At 31.9% G+C, this 17,844-nt stretch overlaps 1 protein-coding gene across 4 annotated transcripts in view; it reads right to left on the reverse strand.

Moving 5' to 3' along the window:
- Positions 1-7,937: 7,937 nt before the first annotated feature.
- The window catches only part of LOC148617828 (protein virilizer homolog), a 45,680-nt gene continuing 35,773 nt past the window's right edge, over positions 7,938-17,844 (reverse strand). For 3 of the 4 annotated variants that reach the window (XM_088585411.1, XM_088585410.1, XM_088585408.1), the window contains 7 exons: positions 15,027-15,309; positions 13,789-13,850; positions 12,751-12,962; positions 12,431-12,557; positions 10,521-10,617; positions 9,717-9,827; positions 8,329-8,597 (listed from right to left, as the gene is read on the reverse strand). In XM_088585411.1, the coding sequence (XP_088441537.1) occupies positions 8,525-8,597; positions 9,717-9,827; positions 10,521-10,617; positions 12,431-12,557; positions 12,751-12,962; positions 13,789-13,850; positions 15,027-15,309 (965 nt within the window). In that variant the 3' untranslated portion in view covers positions 8,329-8,524. Of the gene's footprint in view, positions 8,598-9,716; positions 9,828-10,520; positions 10,618-12,430; positions 12,558-12,750; positions 12,963-13,788; positions 13,851-15,026; positions 15,310-17,844 lie in introns of all 4 variants that reach the window. The other variant, XM_088585409.1, reaches the window with a different exon arrangement.

The following is a 17,844-nucleotide window of genomic DNA, read 5'->3' on the forward strand; positions in this document are numbered from 1 at the left end:
GATCTTCAAGTAGTTTAAAGCTATTTCAAGAAACTTTTCATTTTGCCATGGCTTCATCTTCAAAGAGTCACTTTTTGTCTTAGAAAAAATAAATAACTACACAGGTATCTTCTTACACACATACTGAATGCATTTGCAAAGTTTCAGTGAAATGTGACAAGCACTTTTTTAAATATTTGATTTTTAAATATAGGGTAACCAAGTTGTACGAGCAAAAAAGTGACAATATTCTACCATACTTAAATGCATTAAATATTTGCAAAGAACTTTTTCTGACTTTTCAAATAAAAAATATCAATCACAACTTGTTTTTGAACAATATTAATGAAGAAATAGTTTTAAAAGTAATCATTTTCTGAGAAATTGGTCTATTTTTAAAAATTTATTTCTGACATGCCTCCCCCTTTTTCTTGATCACATGTCAAAAATCCTAAATCTTTAAATTTTCACAAAAGGTGATATATTTGGCTTTAAATTTGTAAATACAGTGTTTTCACATTAAAACATGACCAGTAAAGGGCACCTAAAGCAAAAAAAGTACTCAATAATGGATTTTCCATGTTGCCATAGGGGAATGCTGATATGGCCTTAACCGCAGTAATGAAAGTGAGTTTTTCCTCATTTCTAACCTAATTTTTGCTCAAATCTACACAAAACTTGATTTCAAGTGCTTATTACCACCATATTTAGGTAAATGTAGCCCTCAAAGTTTAATATTTGATATTTTTACTAAATTTTCTACACTTTTTACAAGGTAGGACATAAAAATCAGCCAAAAAGACCAATTTTCCATAATTTGGACCTATAACTTAAAAAAATGCATATTTTGAAGGATTTTTGTAGTGTATTCCTCTCATGGCATAGTTAACAAGATCTTCAAGTAGTTTAAAGCTATTTCAAGAAACTTTTCATTTTGCCATGGCTTCATCTTAAGGCTAAAAACCACTAATTCCACTTTCCATAGGCTTCTATGCTAATTTCACAATATTCAATGGCTTCTATGGACTTTACCTTAACTTTAACCTGCAGAGGACTATATATCAGCATGATTCTACATATGTCAGCTCACAATCCTCAGAATGGCATGTGGGGTTAGCAGACTTGCAGTGCAGTACTGGTCACCGGAAGTGAAGGGTCTATAAATAGCATGGGAAATCCCAGTGTTTTCACAAGACAGGGGTATATTTAAAAATCATTATGGAGATTAGGCTTCACATCACAAGAAGCAAAATGCACCTATAAAATGTACAGAAATGTTTTTCCTTTCAGAAACTGTTTAAATTTTTTAAATAAGATGAGAACTTTTTTCACAGCACTATGAGGAACAGGGGTAATTTCTGCGTAGGACTATTTTTGCGTACGTTCCAAATGCTCATTGGTTGAATTGGTGGTCTGTAACCTAAACAGTCACTTTTTGTCTTAGAAAAAATAAATAACTATACAGGTATCTTCCTACACACATACTGAATGCATTTGCAAAGTTTCAGTGAAATGTGACAAGCACTTTTTTAAATATTTGATTTTTAAATATAGGGTAACCAAGTTGTACGAGCAAAAAAGTGACAATATTCTACCATACTTAAATGCATTAAATATTTGCAAAGAACTTTTTCTGACTTTTCAAATAAAAAATATCAATCACAACTTGTTTTTGAACAATATTAATGAAGAAATAGTTTTAAAAGTAATCATTTTCTGAGAAATTGGTCTATTTTTAAAAATTTATTTCTGACATGCCTCCCCCTTTTTCTTGATCACATGTCAAAAATCCTAAATCTTTAAATTTTCACAAAAGGTGATATATTTGGCTTTAAATTTGTAAATACAGTGTTTTCACATTAAAACATGACCAGTAAAGGGCACCTAAAGCAAAAAAAGTACTCAATAATGGATTTTCCATGTTGCCATAGGGGAATGCTGATATGGCCTTAACCGCAGTAATGAAAGTGAGTTTTTCCTCATTTCTAACCTAATTTTTGCTCAAATCTACACAAAACTTGATTTCAAGTGCTTATTACCACCATATTTAGGTAAATATAGCCCTCAAAGTTTAATATTTGATATTTTTACTAAATTTTCTACACTTTTTACAAGGTAGGACATAAAAATCAGCCAAAAAGACCAATTTTCCATAATTTGGACCTATAACTTAAAAAAATGCATATTTTGAAGGATTTTTGTAGTGTATTCCTCTCATGGCAAAGTTAACAAGATCTTCAAGTAGTTTAAAGCTATTTCAAGAAACTTTTCATTTTGCCATGGCTTCATCTTCAAAGAGTCACTTTTTGTCTTAGAAAAAATAAATAACTACACAGGTATCTTCTTACACACATACTGAATGCATTTGCAAAGTTTCAGTGAAATGTGACAAGCACTTTTTTAAATATTTGATTTTTAAATATAGGGTAACCAAGTTGTACGAGCAAAAAAGTGACAATATTCTACCATACTTAAATGCATTAAATATTTGCAAAGAACTTTTTCTGACTTTTCAAATAAAAAATATCAATCACAACTTGTTTTTGAACAATATTAATGAAGAAATAGTTTTAAAAGTAATCATTTTCTGAGAAATTGGTCTATTTTTAAAAATTTATTTCTGACATGCCTCCCCCTTTTTCTTGATCACATGTCAAAAATCCTAAATCTTTAAATTTTTACAAAAGGTGATATATTTGGCTTTAAATTTGTAAATACAGTGTTTTCACATTAAAACATGACCAGTAAAGGGCACCTAAAGCAAAAAAAGTACTCAATAATGGATTTTCCATGTTGCCATAGGGGAATGCTGATATGGCCTTAACCGCAGTAATGAAAGTGAGTTTTTCCTCATTTCTAACCTAATTTTTGCTCAAATCTACACAAAACTTGATTTCAAGTGCTTATTACCACCATATTTAGGTAAATATAGCCCTCAAAGTTTAATATTTGATATTTTTACTAAATTTTCTACACTTTTTACAAGGTAGGACATAAAAATCAGCCAAAAAGACCAATTTTCCATAATTTGGACCTATAACTTAAAAAAATGCATATTTTGAAGGATTTTTGTAGTGTATTCCTCTCATGGCATAGTTAACAAGATCTTCAAGTAGTTTAAAGCTATTTCAAGAAACTTTTCATTTTGCCATGGCTTCATCTTAAGGCTAAAAACCACTAATTCCACTTTCCATAGGCTTCTATGCTAATTTCACAATATTCAATGGCTTCTATGGACTTTACCTTAACTTTAACCTGCAGAGGACTATATATCAGCATGATTCTACATATGTCAGCTCACAATCCTCAGAATGGCATGTGGGGTTAGCAGACTTGCAGTGCAGTACTGGTCACCGGAAGTGAAGGGTCTATAAATAGCATGGGAAATCCCAGTGTTTTCACAAGACAGGGGTATATTTAAAAATCATTATGGAGATTAGGCTTCACATCACAAGAAGCAAAATGCACCTATAAAATGTACAGAAATGTTTTTCCTTTCAGAAACTGTTTAAATTTTTTAAATAAGATGAGAACTTTTTTCACAGCACTATGAGGAACAGGGGTAATTTCTGCGTAGGACTATTTTTGCGTACGTTCCAAATGCTCATTGGTTGAATTGGTGGTCTGTAACCTATAGGAAAACGTGGCCTTACCGCGGAAATGTGAAAATTATTGGTACGGCATACCGTACCTGTCAAAATTATTGGTACGGTCGGAGCAGTATCAACCTTACCGGTTCCTACGCCCATGAAAAAGTCATAATGGACTTTACCAGTGTTGCTCTAACTTGACCAAGTTAAAACTGTCATTCGATTAATTGATTATGTGCTGCGAGGAGGATATGAATGATATATGGACTTGTACTTATACATGTACGACCATGGGGGCTAAATATAGCCTAAAATTGACGAACTAGTTACTTATATTTCCTATTTGTAACTTAACTTTATTCGTACCAACTGCATTCAGAAGGAAAATGTCCGAGAGTTGGATTCCCCTTTTTAGAAGAAATTATGTGCAAACTTAGGGAAAAATTGGCAAATAATCGCCTATAAACCCTCCTATTACAAATTTTGGATTTTTAAAATACGGATTTGCCTAAGTCACACATTCCTTTCATACGGTGAAATTGATCCTTAGTCTGAGCTTCGATTCCAAGTAAATAGAATGGTTATAAGTTTTCACTCGTACATGTTAAGCAAATCTAGAACTTAAGAGTAAAAATACAGCAGTCCCCAGAAAGTCTCCGTTATACACGTGGAAGCGTTGTTACAGATACCTCCATTAGCTCTGAATCGTGTAGGTTCATGCGAATGTTTCGTTATCAGGGTAGGATATTCCCTCAAGTAAACTTTGGTTTATATTGCAGATCATTAAATGATATAAACTAAAATAAGTTTCTCGGATTAAAAAAGTCATAATCCAACCGTTTTAAAAGCAACAAAAAACCCACTATTTCATCTAAGAAAACATATAAATGATATACATTAATCAGATAACATACAAAGTTACATTTCCCCCATAGAACCATTGTACTAGAATGGATTTATCTTGAATGATATTTAAAAATGAGTCTAAAATGACCAAAATTAGCGAAATGCCCGGGAAAAATGAATTACATTTGCGCCTTATCTACGGGGCGCCGAATGGGACTTGATCTTTTTGTAATCAAAACCATTTTTGTGTACACAAAATTGAATTCCGTCACAACAAAATCATTTTAGTCGTACAAAACGAGACTTGTTTTATGATCACTTCAATTTTGTAATGACGAAATTCATTTTTTTGAGACATAATTCAATTTAATTCAATTTTGTGTCACAAAAGTCAAATCTGTGTCACAATATTCAATTCTGTGTGACAAAATTCAATTCTGTGTGATAAAATTCAACTTTGTGTCACAAAAGTCAATTTTGTATGCAAATTAGTTTAAAGACATGAGAATCCTTTGGATATGCAAATGAATTCAAAAATTTAATTGAATTTCTAATATTAAAAAATGATTTTTTTACACTAGAAATTGATTTTCTAATATTAGAAAATGGATTCGTTGTATTCAGTTACAATATTTTAATATTAGAAAATAATTTTGTAATATTAAAAAATGTGCCCGACTCTGCAATATTGCAAAGTGATTTTTTATCCCTTCAGCACCTACGTATGGAGGGTTCATATCACAGCTCATACGTTATGCCAGAGCTTGCCAAAACTATACGCAGACTTTTTGTATCGCGCTAGAATTCTAACAAATAGGCTTCCGGAACAGGGTTATGTTGCTACAAGATTGAAGTGATCACTACAGAAGTTTTATGGTCGTCATCATGAACTCATGGATCGCTACGGTGTATCGATCTGCGTCATGAAAACGGATATGTTCAACGTGTCATAGTTTTCCTTTCTTTTTTCGTCTACCCCGGACTTCATTTTTAATGAGCAACTAGCTTTATTCCTAGAAAAGCAGAGGACGCTTACCCTACCGGCGCACCTGGTCCATGCTCCAAGTTTTTAGTGGAGTCTGAGTTGCTCATTTGCTTTTGTTACTTTGTACGTATGATTTTAATTACTTTATGTTCTTTGTTGTGTATGTCTGTTTTCCATGTCTGGTCTTTGTCCCTGGATTACATTCTCTACCGCTATAATCTTGGTTCCCTTGATTACTCTTCAATATTAGAAATTTATTTTCTAATATAACAAATTTCATTTTCTAATATTACAAATACTCTGTAATATTACTAAATGTGTGATATTTTGCAATATCACTAAATCAGGAATTTGTAATATCAGAAAATGAATTTTTTAATATTACAAAATGAATTACTAATATTAAAAAATATTTTCTAATATTGAAAAATGATTTTGTAATATAAAAAAGCATGTTTTCTAATATTACAAAATAAGTGTTTTCTAATATTAGAAATTCATTTTCTAATATTACAAATTTTATTTCTAAAATCACAGGAGCCTGAATAGCCCACCTGGTTGAATTTTCCTTTTCAAATGCAATAAATTTAAGAAGAAGTCGTCCAACAATTTCTTAGGTAGGGCTTATCATAAGGATCATTTCAACAATTGAAATCTTCTTTTAATCTACCATAGTTATCAAGATATTGAATGAAAACTTGAAAAAAAAAAAGAAAAGTCATTTTTTTCCCTTTCAAGGGCAGTAACTTTTACAAGGAGTCACCTGACAAATTTTATCCATGAAGACTTTTGCAGTCCTAATAACAAGGATAATTTCAGCTATTGAAAGAATTTGGCTTAACCTAATGGTTTTGGGGATATATGCAAAAAACTACTATCAGACCCCTATGTTCTATTTTTAGTAATAGCGGCCATATTTTTCGACAAATAAAAATCCCCACATCAGGACACCCCAAGGAACATTTATATCAAGTTTGGTTCTAATTAGTCAAGTCAGAGAAGAGGAGTTTTTGTATAATTGTTAACGACGACGATGACGACAGACTCCAAGTGACGGTAATAGGTCACCTGGCCTTTGGCAAGGTGAGCTAAAAAATTGAATTTTTTTTTAGCGTTGTCCAACTTGAACCCCCTATAACTTGAAAACAGTCCAAAACACAAAAAATCTACTGCTACATTTGTTAACCAGAAATAAATAAGGAACACAATAAAAAAAAAAATAATTAAAATCAGAAAAAAAAAAAAACATTTGAAATGGGTTTTAAAAAAACACCTATTTTTACATTTTTTGGACCCTTTTACTAAAACGGTAGGGCCACAAAGTCAAAATTGTATAGGAACCTTCCTTTAGTGATGAGTAAAATCATATTAAAGTTTCAGGACAATTGGTCAACCACAACTAAAGTTACCGCACGGAAACAAAGTGTCCCCAGAAGAAGACTATGACATTATACACCCACAAATTTTGAGGTACAGGTAGCATAAAAAAACTTTGTTGCAATTGCTTCAAAGTGCTGTTACACTTTCAAGTATTGATCTGTTTCTTTTTTCAGTTTTATTATGGAAAATGTATTTTAATGGCCATCTGACTAAAATCAAATGTTAATCAAACAGTCATATTTGAAATGATTAATTTTCCTTTGATATTTAAATTTTGCAAAAATTGAAAGTACACCAAATTGGGAACCATACTGTAATTTGTTTTTCTCTTTTGAACACTGAAAATTTTAGGTTTTTTGTCTGTAAAAAGGTAGGTGTAAAAGCACATGGGAAAAAGTTTTTCTAAATCTCAAGTTGAAAAAAAAAACAGTTGCACGCATGGCCCTGCATGGCATATTCCATTCCTTAAGGAAGTTGATATCTGACAGAATGCAAAATAACTTACAACCCATGCCTCATCTTGATAAAGCCAAATACCAAATTTGAAATCAATCCATCTATGGGAGCCAAGATTTTTTTTACAAAATTTCTTCTATCTTTCCATTTACTAAAAAAAAAAATTGAAATTGATCCATCCATTAGAAGCTGAGATAATTAAGATAAAATTTACACGGTCGGTAATAATTGATGTGATTGGTGATACTTTCCTTTTTGTTTCTGAGTGAAAACCAAGAAGGGGAAAAATATGTCCAAATAAATAAAGATACAAAAATATCATTGGGTCCATTTTTAAACAAATACACTTTTTTTTATAAAATGTTATTGCACCATTGTCATTGTCAACAAACATCTAGCTTCCATACAATATCTTAAGATTGTGTTTAAAAAGATCTTTGATATTTTACCACAAGATTTCATTCCATAAAAAAGGGCCCTTACACATGATTGGTTTATTACATATGGTATGGCCCTAATCTACGGGTGGCAAAAAATAGATCCTACAAAGTTATACCTAATCAATACAAGTTGACCAGCTTCATAGCTACATAAACCACAGTTTTTGTGATAAGTATTTATACTACCAATCATCCAAAGTGATTATACAGATCAATATTTATCTCTTGTAATATCCACATTAAAACAAAGAACAACCCAACTTACTACATGACTTATTTAATTTTAGGTAGAAGATTAACAAGCTACAACGCCCACAGAACTGATAAATTACTGTATAGAGGGTAATTTTCCTCGCAGTTCTTATATTTGTGTATTTAAGCAGTCTGTCTAAAAACACCAAAACAAATGCCTCAAAATAAAAACATCACAATAAATTCCTAAAAATATTAACTCTGGACATCAGTGCTTAAAGCACTTATTAGCATCTGCCAAAATGAAAAACACCAACATTTTTCATATATCTTTTTGCTTCAAAATCACAAAATTTTACAACAGCCAAAATAACCTCACCATATAGTATCTTCTTTTCTATATGACTTTTGAATTCCAAATCTAACAATTGCAGGTAAGTCTGTAAAAAATTCTGCAACAAATGTTTATGTTTTTTGTATTCTTATTTCATGTTGTCGTCTTTCACAATGTATATCAAGTTTTCTGATGAGTTTTCTTTCAACTGAATTTAAATCTGTTTCCTTTAACAAAATACATTGTATAAATAAATGTTATACATGATTTACAACAGAAAGTATCAGTAACAGTTATAAAGATAAAAAGAATTTGATTTGCACTATTTTGTGAATGAACGTTGATGCCTCGACTCGTCTCGTCTTCCACCATAAAATTGTGATGATGTACCAAACCTGAAAAATACATCTTCATAAATTAGAATCGTACCTTTGAGTGATAAAAAAAAAAAAAAACAAGCACTAAACTTGACTTGAAGTCAAAGCATACATAAATCATCTGATTTTTGTGGATTTTACATTACCAGTGAATGGGTAGTCCGAATTTCCTCTGACCCTGCAACCCTCCTCTTTTTTATTTGGATATTGATATGTCGGGTTGGGGTCAGAACGACGCGCCATACAGGAAAATGATTCCGGAATCGAACTAGGTAGGTGTAACATGCACAATTTCAACTTGAAAGTTGTTACAAGTGGTTAAAAGGCGATACTCCGCGGTACCGCTAAATCTCCAACTTTTTGTATGGCACATTGTTCTGACCCCAACCCGACATATCAATATCCAAATAAAAAAGAGGAGGGTTGCAGGGTCAGAGGAAATTCGGACTAGTGAGCGGGGGTATAAACATGTTTGAGAATACTATTCTTATAAATAAAGCATGAATATGATACATAATAACACTATACCAAACATACACTCACTGACTGTATACCCTATAGCAGGTCATTTTCGTGGGGTGCTAATTTTGGGGTGTTTTAGCAGTCTGTCTAAAACGCCAAAATAAATTTCACCAAATATGGACTCTGGGTGTCAGTACTTAGTGCATCCCTTATTATCTACCAAAATTTGAAACAACAAAACTTTTGTTTACCTTCTTGCTTCAAAAACACAAAAATTTACACCTGTTAAAAAAACTTGTGCAATTGGAAGAACAGTAATGGTTAAAATTACATTTCTGATCATAAATATATATATTGTCTTGTAACCTTTCTTTATTGAGATGCTAACATGCACACTATCACTAATTCTATATCCAAACTACGTTACTACTGTGGGATTTATTACAAAAATATCCCCCTCTTCCACCATTTTTCAGGAAAATATTTTCCTCTTTACTCCCAAAATCTGTGCCTGATTTTTTGAAAAGCATCAATAAATGATTAATTTTTATAAATAAGTCAAGTTGAAACTTTTTTTTATTGTTTATTTAAAGATGTCATACAGTTTCAGAACCAAGCTACAACCAATTAAGTTTTAGAAAATTAAATTTTTCTCACACTTTACAACAAACTTACCTATCCCCTTCTGACTCTTTCCCTTGCCAATAGTTCCCCCCTCCACCTCTCCCCCGAGGTGAAAATCTAAAATCTCTTCCTCTTCGATCTTCAAAATTGGGTCTGTTATTTCTGGAAAACAATAAAAATAAGGTATGTAATTTTAAGTAATTCTAACATGTTTTTTATACAATTGGCCATTCTAAACATTCAAACACCACAGAACTAAGAAAATAATCCCAATAAAAGTCTACATGAAATAAGAAGTATTACCTTCAAAGCACAATGTTCACTGATTCTAGACTTTTCCTACCTTACAAAGCAAATTAGTTCAAGGTGTTGAGGGAGAAGATGTTACCCCCTTCATGGTACACCCAAAATCACCATCTAATGAATAAATGGCTATAAATAATGTTTTATGTGCATTAGAGGTAACCAATGGTACCCCTATGGTACCCCAAATTGCCAAATAATTCAGAAATGGTTACCTATGAATACTGTATGCAAGATCACAAAAGAATACCCCCAAAAAACTTTTAGACTATTAACCTGTAGATCTAAAATCTAATGTTGGAATTTTCCCCCTTGTAGGTATCTCACCTGTAATCTAATGGCCCTAAAAACTAATGTTAAAATTTTTCCCCTTGTAGGCATCTCACCATTAAACCTAAAATCTAATGTTGGCATTTTTCCCCTCACCATCTTTCCTCGTGTACATCAACATATAATACCAAGACTTCATATAAAGTTTCAATATAACCCATTAAATGACAGACAAAAACACCGATTTCTACAGGGCTATAATCAGAACTTATTAAACCTTACCCTCTACTTCCACTACTACTACTACCTCCTCCTGTGAAAGATCTGGCAAAGTTAGATTTTGATCTGTCATAGTCTCTGCCACTATCTCCTTGAGTAACTAAAAAGACAAAACAAATATAATTGCATGCTAAACTGTTTTGTTCAATGTAATCCATTTTTTTTTAAACACTGAATCACATTTATGTATTATATGATTTACCACCAAAAGTCATGAAATTCAGACTGTTACTGAAAAAAACTTTGATCAAAGTAGTAGTCTTTGTAAGAATCATGCAAAGTCTGAAAAATGTGAAACACCCGAAAAAAAGGCTACATATTTTTATTTTTGTAATTAAGTTGTTTTATGGGTCTATATTATGCAATGTGTAATTATTCATTCAAATCTGCCTGCTTTTAAGAGATAATCAACATTGAAAATTCAATAGATTCTGTTGTATTTTAGTGTCATTTACAGAGTTATGTCCCTAAATTTTGAAACCCACAGTGCTTTCCATATAACTTTTATCTCCGAAAAACACAGGTTGTATGAAAAACTGAATGTTAATTTCTGTTTACTATGACAAATCAAACGAAATATCAAAAATAAAAATATGTAGGTTTTTACCCATGAATCACATTTTGCATGTTTCTTAGCTGGAGTGCTACTTAAGTAGTAGTCTTTGTAAGAGCCATGAAAATTCTGTAATAAGTGATACACCCCCAAAAAGGCTACACATTTTTATTTTTGTTATTACGTTGCTTTACAGGTTTATATGATGAAATGTAGAATTGTTCATTCCTATCAGTCTGCTCTTACGAGATAATCCACATCCAACAGTTTCTACTGTATTTTAGTATCATTTACAGATTTATCACCCTTAATTATGAATGCTACAGTGCATTCTATATAATTTTTATTTCCTAAGAGCATGAGTTTTATGAAAAGCCACATATAACATTTCAAACAAAATATAAAAAAATAAAAATATGTAAGCCTTCAAAACATTAATCAAATTTTGCATGATTCTTATCTGGAGTGCTACTTTTAAAAAAACCCATCATACATGTACAACTCCATTTTTATTGCCGGAGTTTTAAGTCAAAATCTGTAAAAAACCATAAAATTCAAAAGTATAGGCTATTATTATGGCCCAAAACTATAAACATTTTTGTAATAACATAAAAATTGTCCAAAACATAGTAAAATATATATAAAATCAGGAAAATGAATAATTACATTCAAAAATCTACGTCCCAGGAAACAGCTCTACATTTTTACATATACTATGTAATGATGAATGTATTCACAATAAAATATGAAGTTGTTTCTTGGATGTGGACACCATATCTTTGCCAGAAATATGCCAAGAAAGTGACAAAAAAGTACAAAATCAACAGAATATCTGAATTTTGATAACTTAAAGGTAATTTTTTTTGGTCCTTTTAATGCAAAAAATTTCAGAAGACCTTTTATTTTTTTCAGTTGTTATGAATTCAAATCTCCGAATTCACAATAAACACTTTTAACACTTGATTAATTTTCAGTTGTATTTAAGGCCAAAAAGAGCACAAAACACCTCTTCTCCTTTCTGGAAATGTCTTCCCATTGTTCTGAACAACTGTAGGAGGATTCATTCAAATCTAATACATTTAATTTTATGAATACAGTGGAATATGTAGAGTACAATTTTTGTGACAGAAGACAGAATAGGAAATAACAAGTCTCGGACGAAAAAAAACTAGATGTAAAATAAGAAAAACAGATACAAAGTACACATCACACCAGACATGATTTTACGAGGTCTACAAAGCCGAAACTGCCAAATCAGAAGTAAATGTACAGTAAAATAAGAATTGTAACAGTAAAATCCGGATTTGAAATAGCAGAATTCTGCTACAAAGCGGAAAAAAATCATGTCTGTCACACTTACTGCATATGTTATTTGATGACTCTCGACTCCTGTAGTTACTGGGAGGTGTGAAGAAATCTCTGCCTCCTCTATAACTGCCTCTTCCTCCTCTATCAAATCCTCTACCTCTAAAACCTCCTCTAGAATCCTAAGAAATAAATGTTTGAATTAACTATGCATCAAATTTAAGTAAGAGGAGGCATCATGTTCATCTTCCCTATTCTATTTCACTTAAAAAATTCTCTTATAATATAATGGCACAATGAAATACTTCCCTTAGGAGGATGTTATACAGTTCATTCAGATTTTATGTGTGATAAGATTACATCAAATCCTCGTACTTTATGTTCCATTCTTCTTGAAAAGTCCTCATGTGGAGATGAACCTTGGTGCAGATTATCTGTTGCCCCAGTCTTCTCTAATTTCATGAAGTCATCAACATGCATTGAGGGAGGTCTACTAGTGTTAGGTGGTCGACATCTAAAATTATCTGTTCTTCCTGCACCTTGGCCCATTAGACCCCTTGTTATACCTCTTCCTCTCATTGGAGCCACTAAATGGAACAAAAAGTGTTATTCAAAGTTACTTGTAAGAAAAGGTTTGAAAAGAGAAATGACTTGGTAGCAAGGTTGTAAATTTCGCCAGACACACTTTTATCTCAATAATTAAGACATTTATCAAGTTGGTACTATCAAATTTCAAATTTATTGTTGAAAGGCTTGTTGAACATAGCTTTATGTAAAAGTTACTGCCATTTTATTGTTTCTTTTTGTAATAATTTGATTGTTTTTTTTTTCTCATCTGGGCAAAATCTTTATTTCCATAAACCAACTTAGTACTGGGATGTCACTGATGTCGATGGGTCCACAGTCCCAATTCAAATAATTCCAAACTAAATAAAGCTTTGATAAAGAGACAAATCTTAATTTTGACTTTAATAGATTATTAAAATCAAATCATAAGGATTGTTCTTTATTTCAGACCAAGTTATGCTTGCAAAACCCGGTCAAAAATTATAATCAATCCTTAAATAACTTTTTTTTCGTTCCTTCTTATTCAACAATTATTAGAATAATTAACAAGAGTAGGCTTATGTTATGATAAAAAAATAGGCCAACATTCAAATTTTTTTCTATGTGAAAAAGAGCCAGAATTCCTGTTAACCACACAAAGATACATTAATGACCAACAACTCCTGAGTGTGGACAGGCACGTGTCTGTGACAACACTGTCAATGTCTGTTTAGGTTGAGAGGTTCTTTATCATTAATCAAATGTCTGTTTGTCTTCCTGTGCATTCATTCATTGGTCAAACATAAGGATCACAACACACCCCAAACTAATCAAGCTAGGATATTTTTGAAGACTATATGAACTTACCAAAAGGTCTCTTTAAACCCTTCCCTCTGTATAGGTTGATCTCTTGTGATTTTCTTCTATCACTGTAAATGTATAATAAAAATCAAGATGTGTAAAATAATATTGATACCAAATTTCAAGTATAGTTTGATATATCATAGATTATATACCATACATGTATCTTGTTGGAAAATATCAAATTTATTTGGCAAGCTTTAAGGACAGTCAGATCAGGAGAAATTCCCTGAGCTACCGGTAATCTGACAGTTTCAAAGCGAGTACAAATTAATACATTGATATTTTTGTTAATGACCATGTATTGTTTTTATCCTGAAACCATATTTTCTAAATAAAACATGCAAATTTCTCCAAAATAGTTTACTTTTTTCAGCAATATTTTGATCATGGCACCTTCAAACTTGTTACCTGTTTCCTGTTACTGACATGCTCATAACTGATAAGGTTACAAGGAGAGGATATTATGCAGTGGAGAAATAAAGCTTTGCATTATTCGACACCCTTTATATGTACAATAGAAAGCTTAGTTGCAGAATAAAGCAGTATACTGTTATTTCGCTTTCAATAGACGAGCAAAATGAAATCAAATGTTTACTCCAGCAATACTAGTATAACATGTGAATAGACTTGCAAACTATTTACTTACTATTAAAAACAAAAAAATGATCTCTGGTGAGTCTTAGAAGATTAAAACCACATGTACAGTACCTGAATCGATCCCTGCAACTATAATTTTGATCGGTCATGATCACTGATTCATTGATCCGTCAAACCGCTCTGTTTAATAAGTGATTGCATCACGTGACCACCGAGTGGTTAATATATCATATGGATTCTGCTGTCTCATCAATTTTTACACATATTTACTAAACGCAATAATTATAAACATCAATGAATTCCTTTTATTTTATATTTGTTTTATTTCAACAAAATACAATGTATGTATTTAATATCAGAATTTAATATAAATCTAATATGGTATTATACTGCATTTGTTCCAATGGAAGTTCAAAAATTTACATGAACCAATCATATGTCATTTTACACAACAAAACTGAGATCAGATCAGTCACTAATCTTCAATCATCTAACTGTCAGCAATCATTCAAATAGTTGCATGGATCTGTTCAGGGACTTGACATTTCTAAAATAATACATTTTAAATACATTTTAGAGTATAATAGAAAAATTACAAAAAATTAGAATTCGTTAAATTGACATACAAATAATGCAGCACATACCCATGTCTCAACCTCCTTGGTTTAGTTACCTCCTCACTAGAGGACACTGTTGTCTTCTTTAGCTCCTCCTCCAAGTTATAATCAGGACAATATTTACTACATATTTCCTCCATATCCATTCTGATGAGGTCAGGCTCAACATCAGCCTCGTCAGTAATAGGATTGGATAACCAATATGTCTCGTTGAGGCGATCATCGTCCAATCTATCAACCTCCTCAAACACCGACCTCATTAAGAAGAGGTTTGCTAAAGACTCTGGCTCCATATTGGTTGGTTCTGGCACTGCAAAGTTTTAAGAAATCTACTGGTAAGTACTACGCTGGGTTGGACACTTAATAGATATGTATAGATGAATTCCAGCATTTGGAATGATTTTTTTAGCATAACTGAGGAACTAATACCCAAACTGTTAAATATTCTGCTATCATCCTTATATGATTTACATGTATTAAGGAATATATTCATATGATTGGTTGAAAAAGGCTTCCAGTTGCAGGTCTTGTTTATTTCTGAATGAATGACAATGATAGAACTACTTCAGTAATTGACAATATAAATGACACGACACAATGCCATTTAGCTGATACAATTACACAAAAGTTATGGGTGGGGAAATTAATTAAATACCACCTCAATTTGTTGTGAAGGGTATAAACAATAAAAGTCTGAACATGACTGATTTTATTGGTTTGTGAGTTTGTCCAGTACCAGACCTGTTTACACAACTTGATGACAATCTGTACTTTATTGGTTTGTGAGTTTGTCCAGTACCAGACCTGTTTACACGACTTGATGACAATCTGTACTTTATTGGTTTGTGAGTTTGTCAGACCTGTTTACATGACTGTATTTTCACCGTAATCAATAGAAACAATTCATTTTGTGAAATTTTAACATAGAAGCTATGGAGATAATTCACAGTCAAAATTTGTAGAAAATGTGGAGAATCTGTATAAGTAAACACCTCAGCATTTCATACACAAATTATTTCCTTTAAAGCAAAATCTATTTCTATAGTATATTCATCTATTTTTTATGTATATTTCAGAATACATGTAGTTAGTGAAAATTCTGCTTAGAGCAAGAATGATATAACTAGTAATGATTTTAGTATTCAGAGAAACAGTACATCTATATATATATGAATTGTAATTGTTGCAGATGACAATAATCTGAATTTTTGAAATAATTATAAGATTGCAAATATATTTTTATAATGTAGGCACATTATTTATGAATACATAATGTTAACATAACTTGGGAAATCTACCATTTACAACATTAATTGCATACACATGAAATAACAAAATAATTAAAGTGCAACCGAGAATACCGAAGTTCATTGTAACTCAACGTAACCTACCACAAAATTCTGCTAGATCTAAAAACTGATTTAAAGTTATAGTACCAAGAATAACACAGTGTAAGCTACAAATGCAAGTGTACACGTAGTAATACTAGGAAATCACTACATGTGTCGGTATATGTAGGTACACTAGGAAATCACTACATACATCGGTACATGTAGGTACACTAGGAAATCACTACATATGTCAGTACACATAGGTACACTAGGAAATCACTACATATGTCGGTACATGTAGGTACACTAGGAAATCACTACATACATCAGTACATGTAGTAATACTAGGAAATCACTACATATGTTGGTACAAATAGGTACACTAGCAAATTATTACATACGTCAGTACATGTAGTAATACATGTACTAGGAAATCACTACATACGTTGGTACATGTAGTAATACTAGGAAATCACTACATATGTCGGTACATTTAGTAATACTAGGAAATCACTACATACGTTGGTACATGTAGTAATACATGTACTAGGAAATCACTACATACGTTGGTACATGTAGTAATACTAGGAAATCACTACACATGTCGATACATGTTGGTACACTAGGAAATCACTACATACATTGGTAAATGTAAATGAGCAACTCAACTCCATTAAAAACTGGGAGCAAAGACCAGGTGCAATTATAGGGTAAGCATCCTCTACTTTTCAAGAAACACCTGTCGAGTTGCTCATAAAAAATTTAAGTCCAGAGTAGACAAAAGAGAAAAGGAAAACTATCAGATGTTTGAACAAATCAGTTTTCATGGTGCAGATGGATACATTGTAACGATCCACAAGTTCATGATGGCCACCATTCTGTAGTGATGACTTCAATCTTAAAGCAACATAATCATGTTCCAGAAGCCTAATTGTAAAACAGGATCTGATGGAACTATGATTGTAAGTCAACTAATTGACTGTGTTTACTTGTGAATTTAAACTTTCCGTGACCTAAACATCAGTCTTCATAAGACCAAAAAGCCTCATGGCGTGTGAAACAGCTGTGTTCCAGTTGCTGTCTTTTTGTTAATCATGTTGATCACCTGTTACTGGATGAAAAATATGTTTAAGCAGTACAGAATGTATGCTCTCATAAACCAATTACTGTTTTGCACTGGTTTAGTATTACAGCTAATACATTTATTGTTTCGTATACAGTGTACAGTTTTTCACAGAGTAACAGTTGCTGTTGATGAGGAAAATATTTTAAAATTTTCTTGGGGAAGGGAGGGGGGCATGTCCTCTTAAGTTCAGCTCCATAGGTTTCACAGGGAAAATTAATTCAGGGAAGGTGAATTAATTTTTGTTTTTTACTTATCCAAGGGAAAATGAGTTATTAAAAACAAATTTAATGCCCTGAAAACCATGTACCAAATCTGAAACCAATCCATTATTCGGGAGCTGAGTTAATTGTGACGAAATTCAGACAGACAGTAGACAATGTGATAAACT

Source organism: Perna viridis, chromosome 5 (assembly GCF_037379345.1).
Source record: "Perna viridis isolate PV_CMFRI_1.1 ecotype Kerala chromosome 5, ASM3737934v1, whole genome shotgun sequence".
Lineage (NCBI taxonomy): Eukaryota > Metazoa > Mollusca > Bivalvia > Mytilida > Mytilidae > Perna > Perna viridis.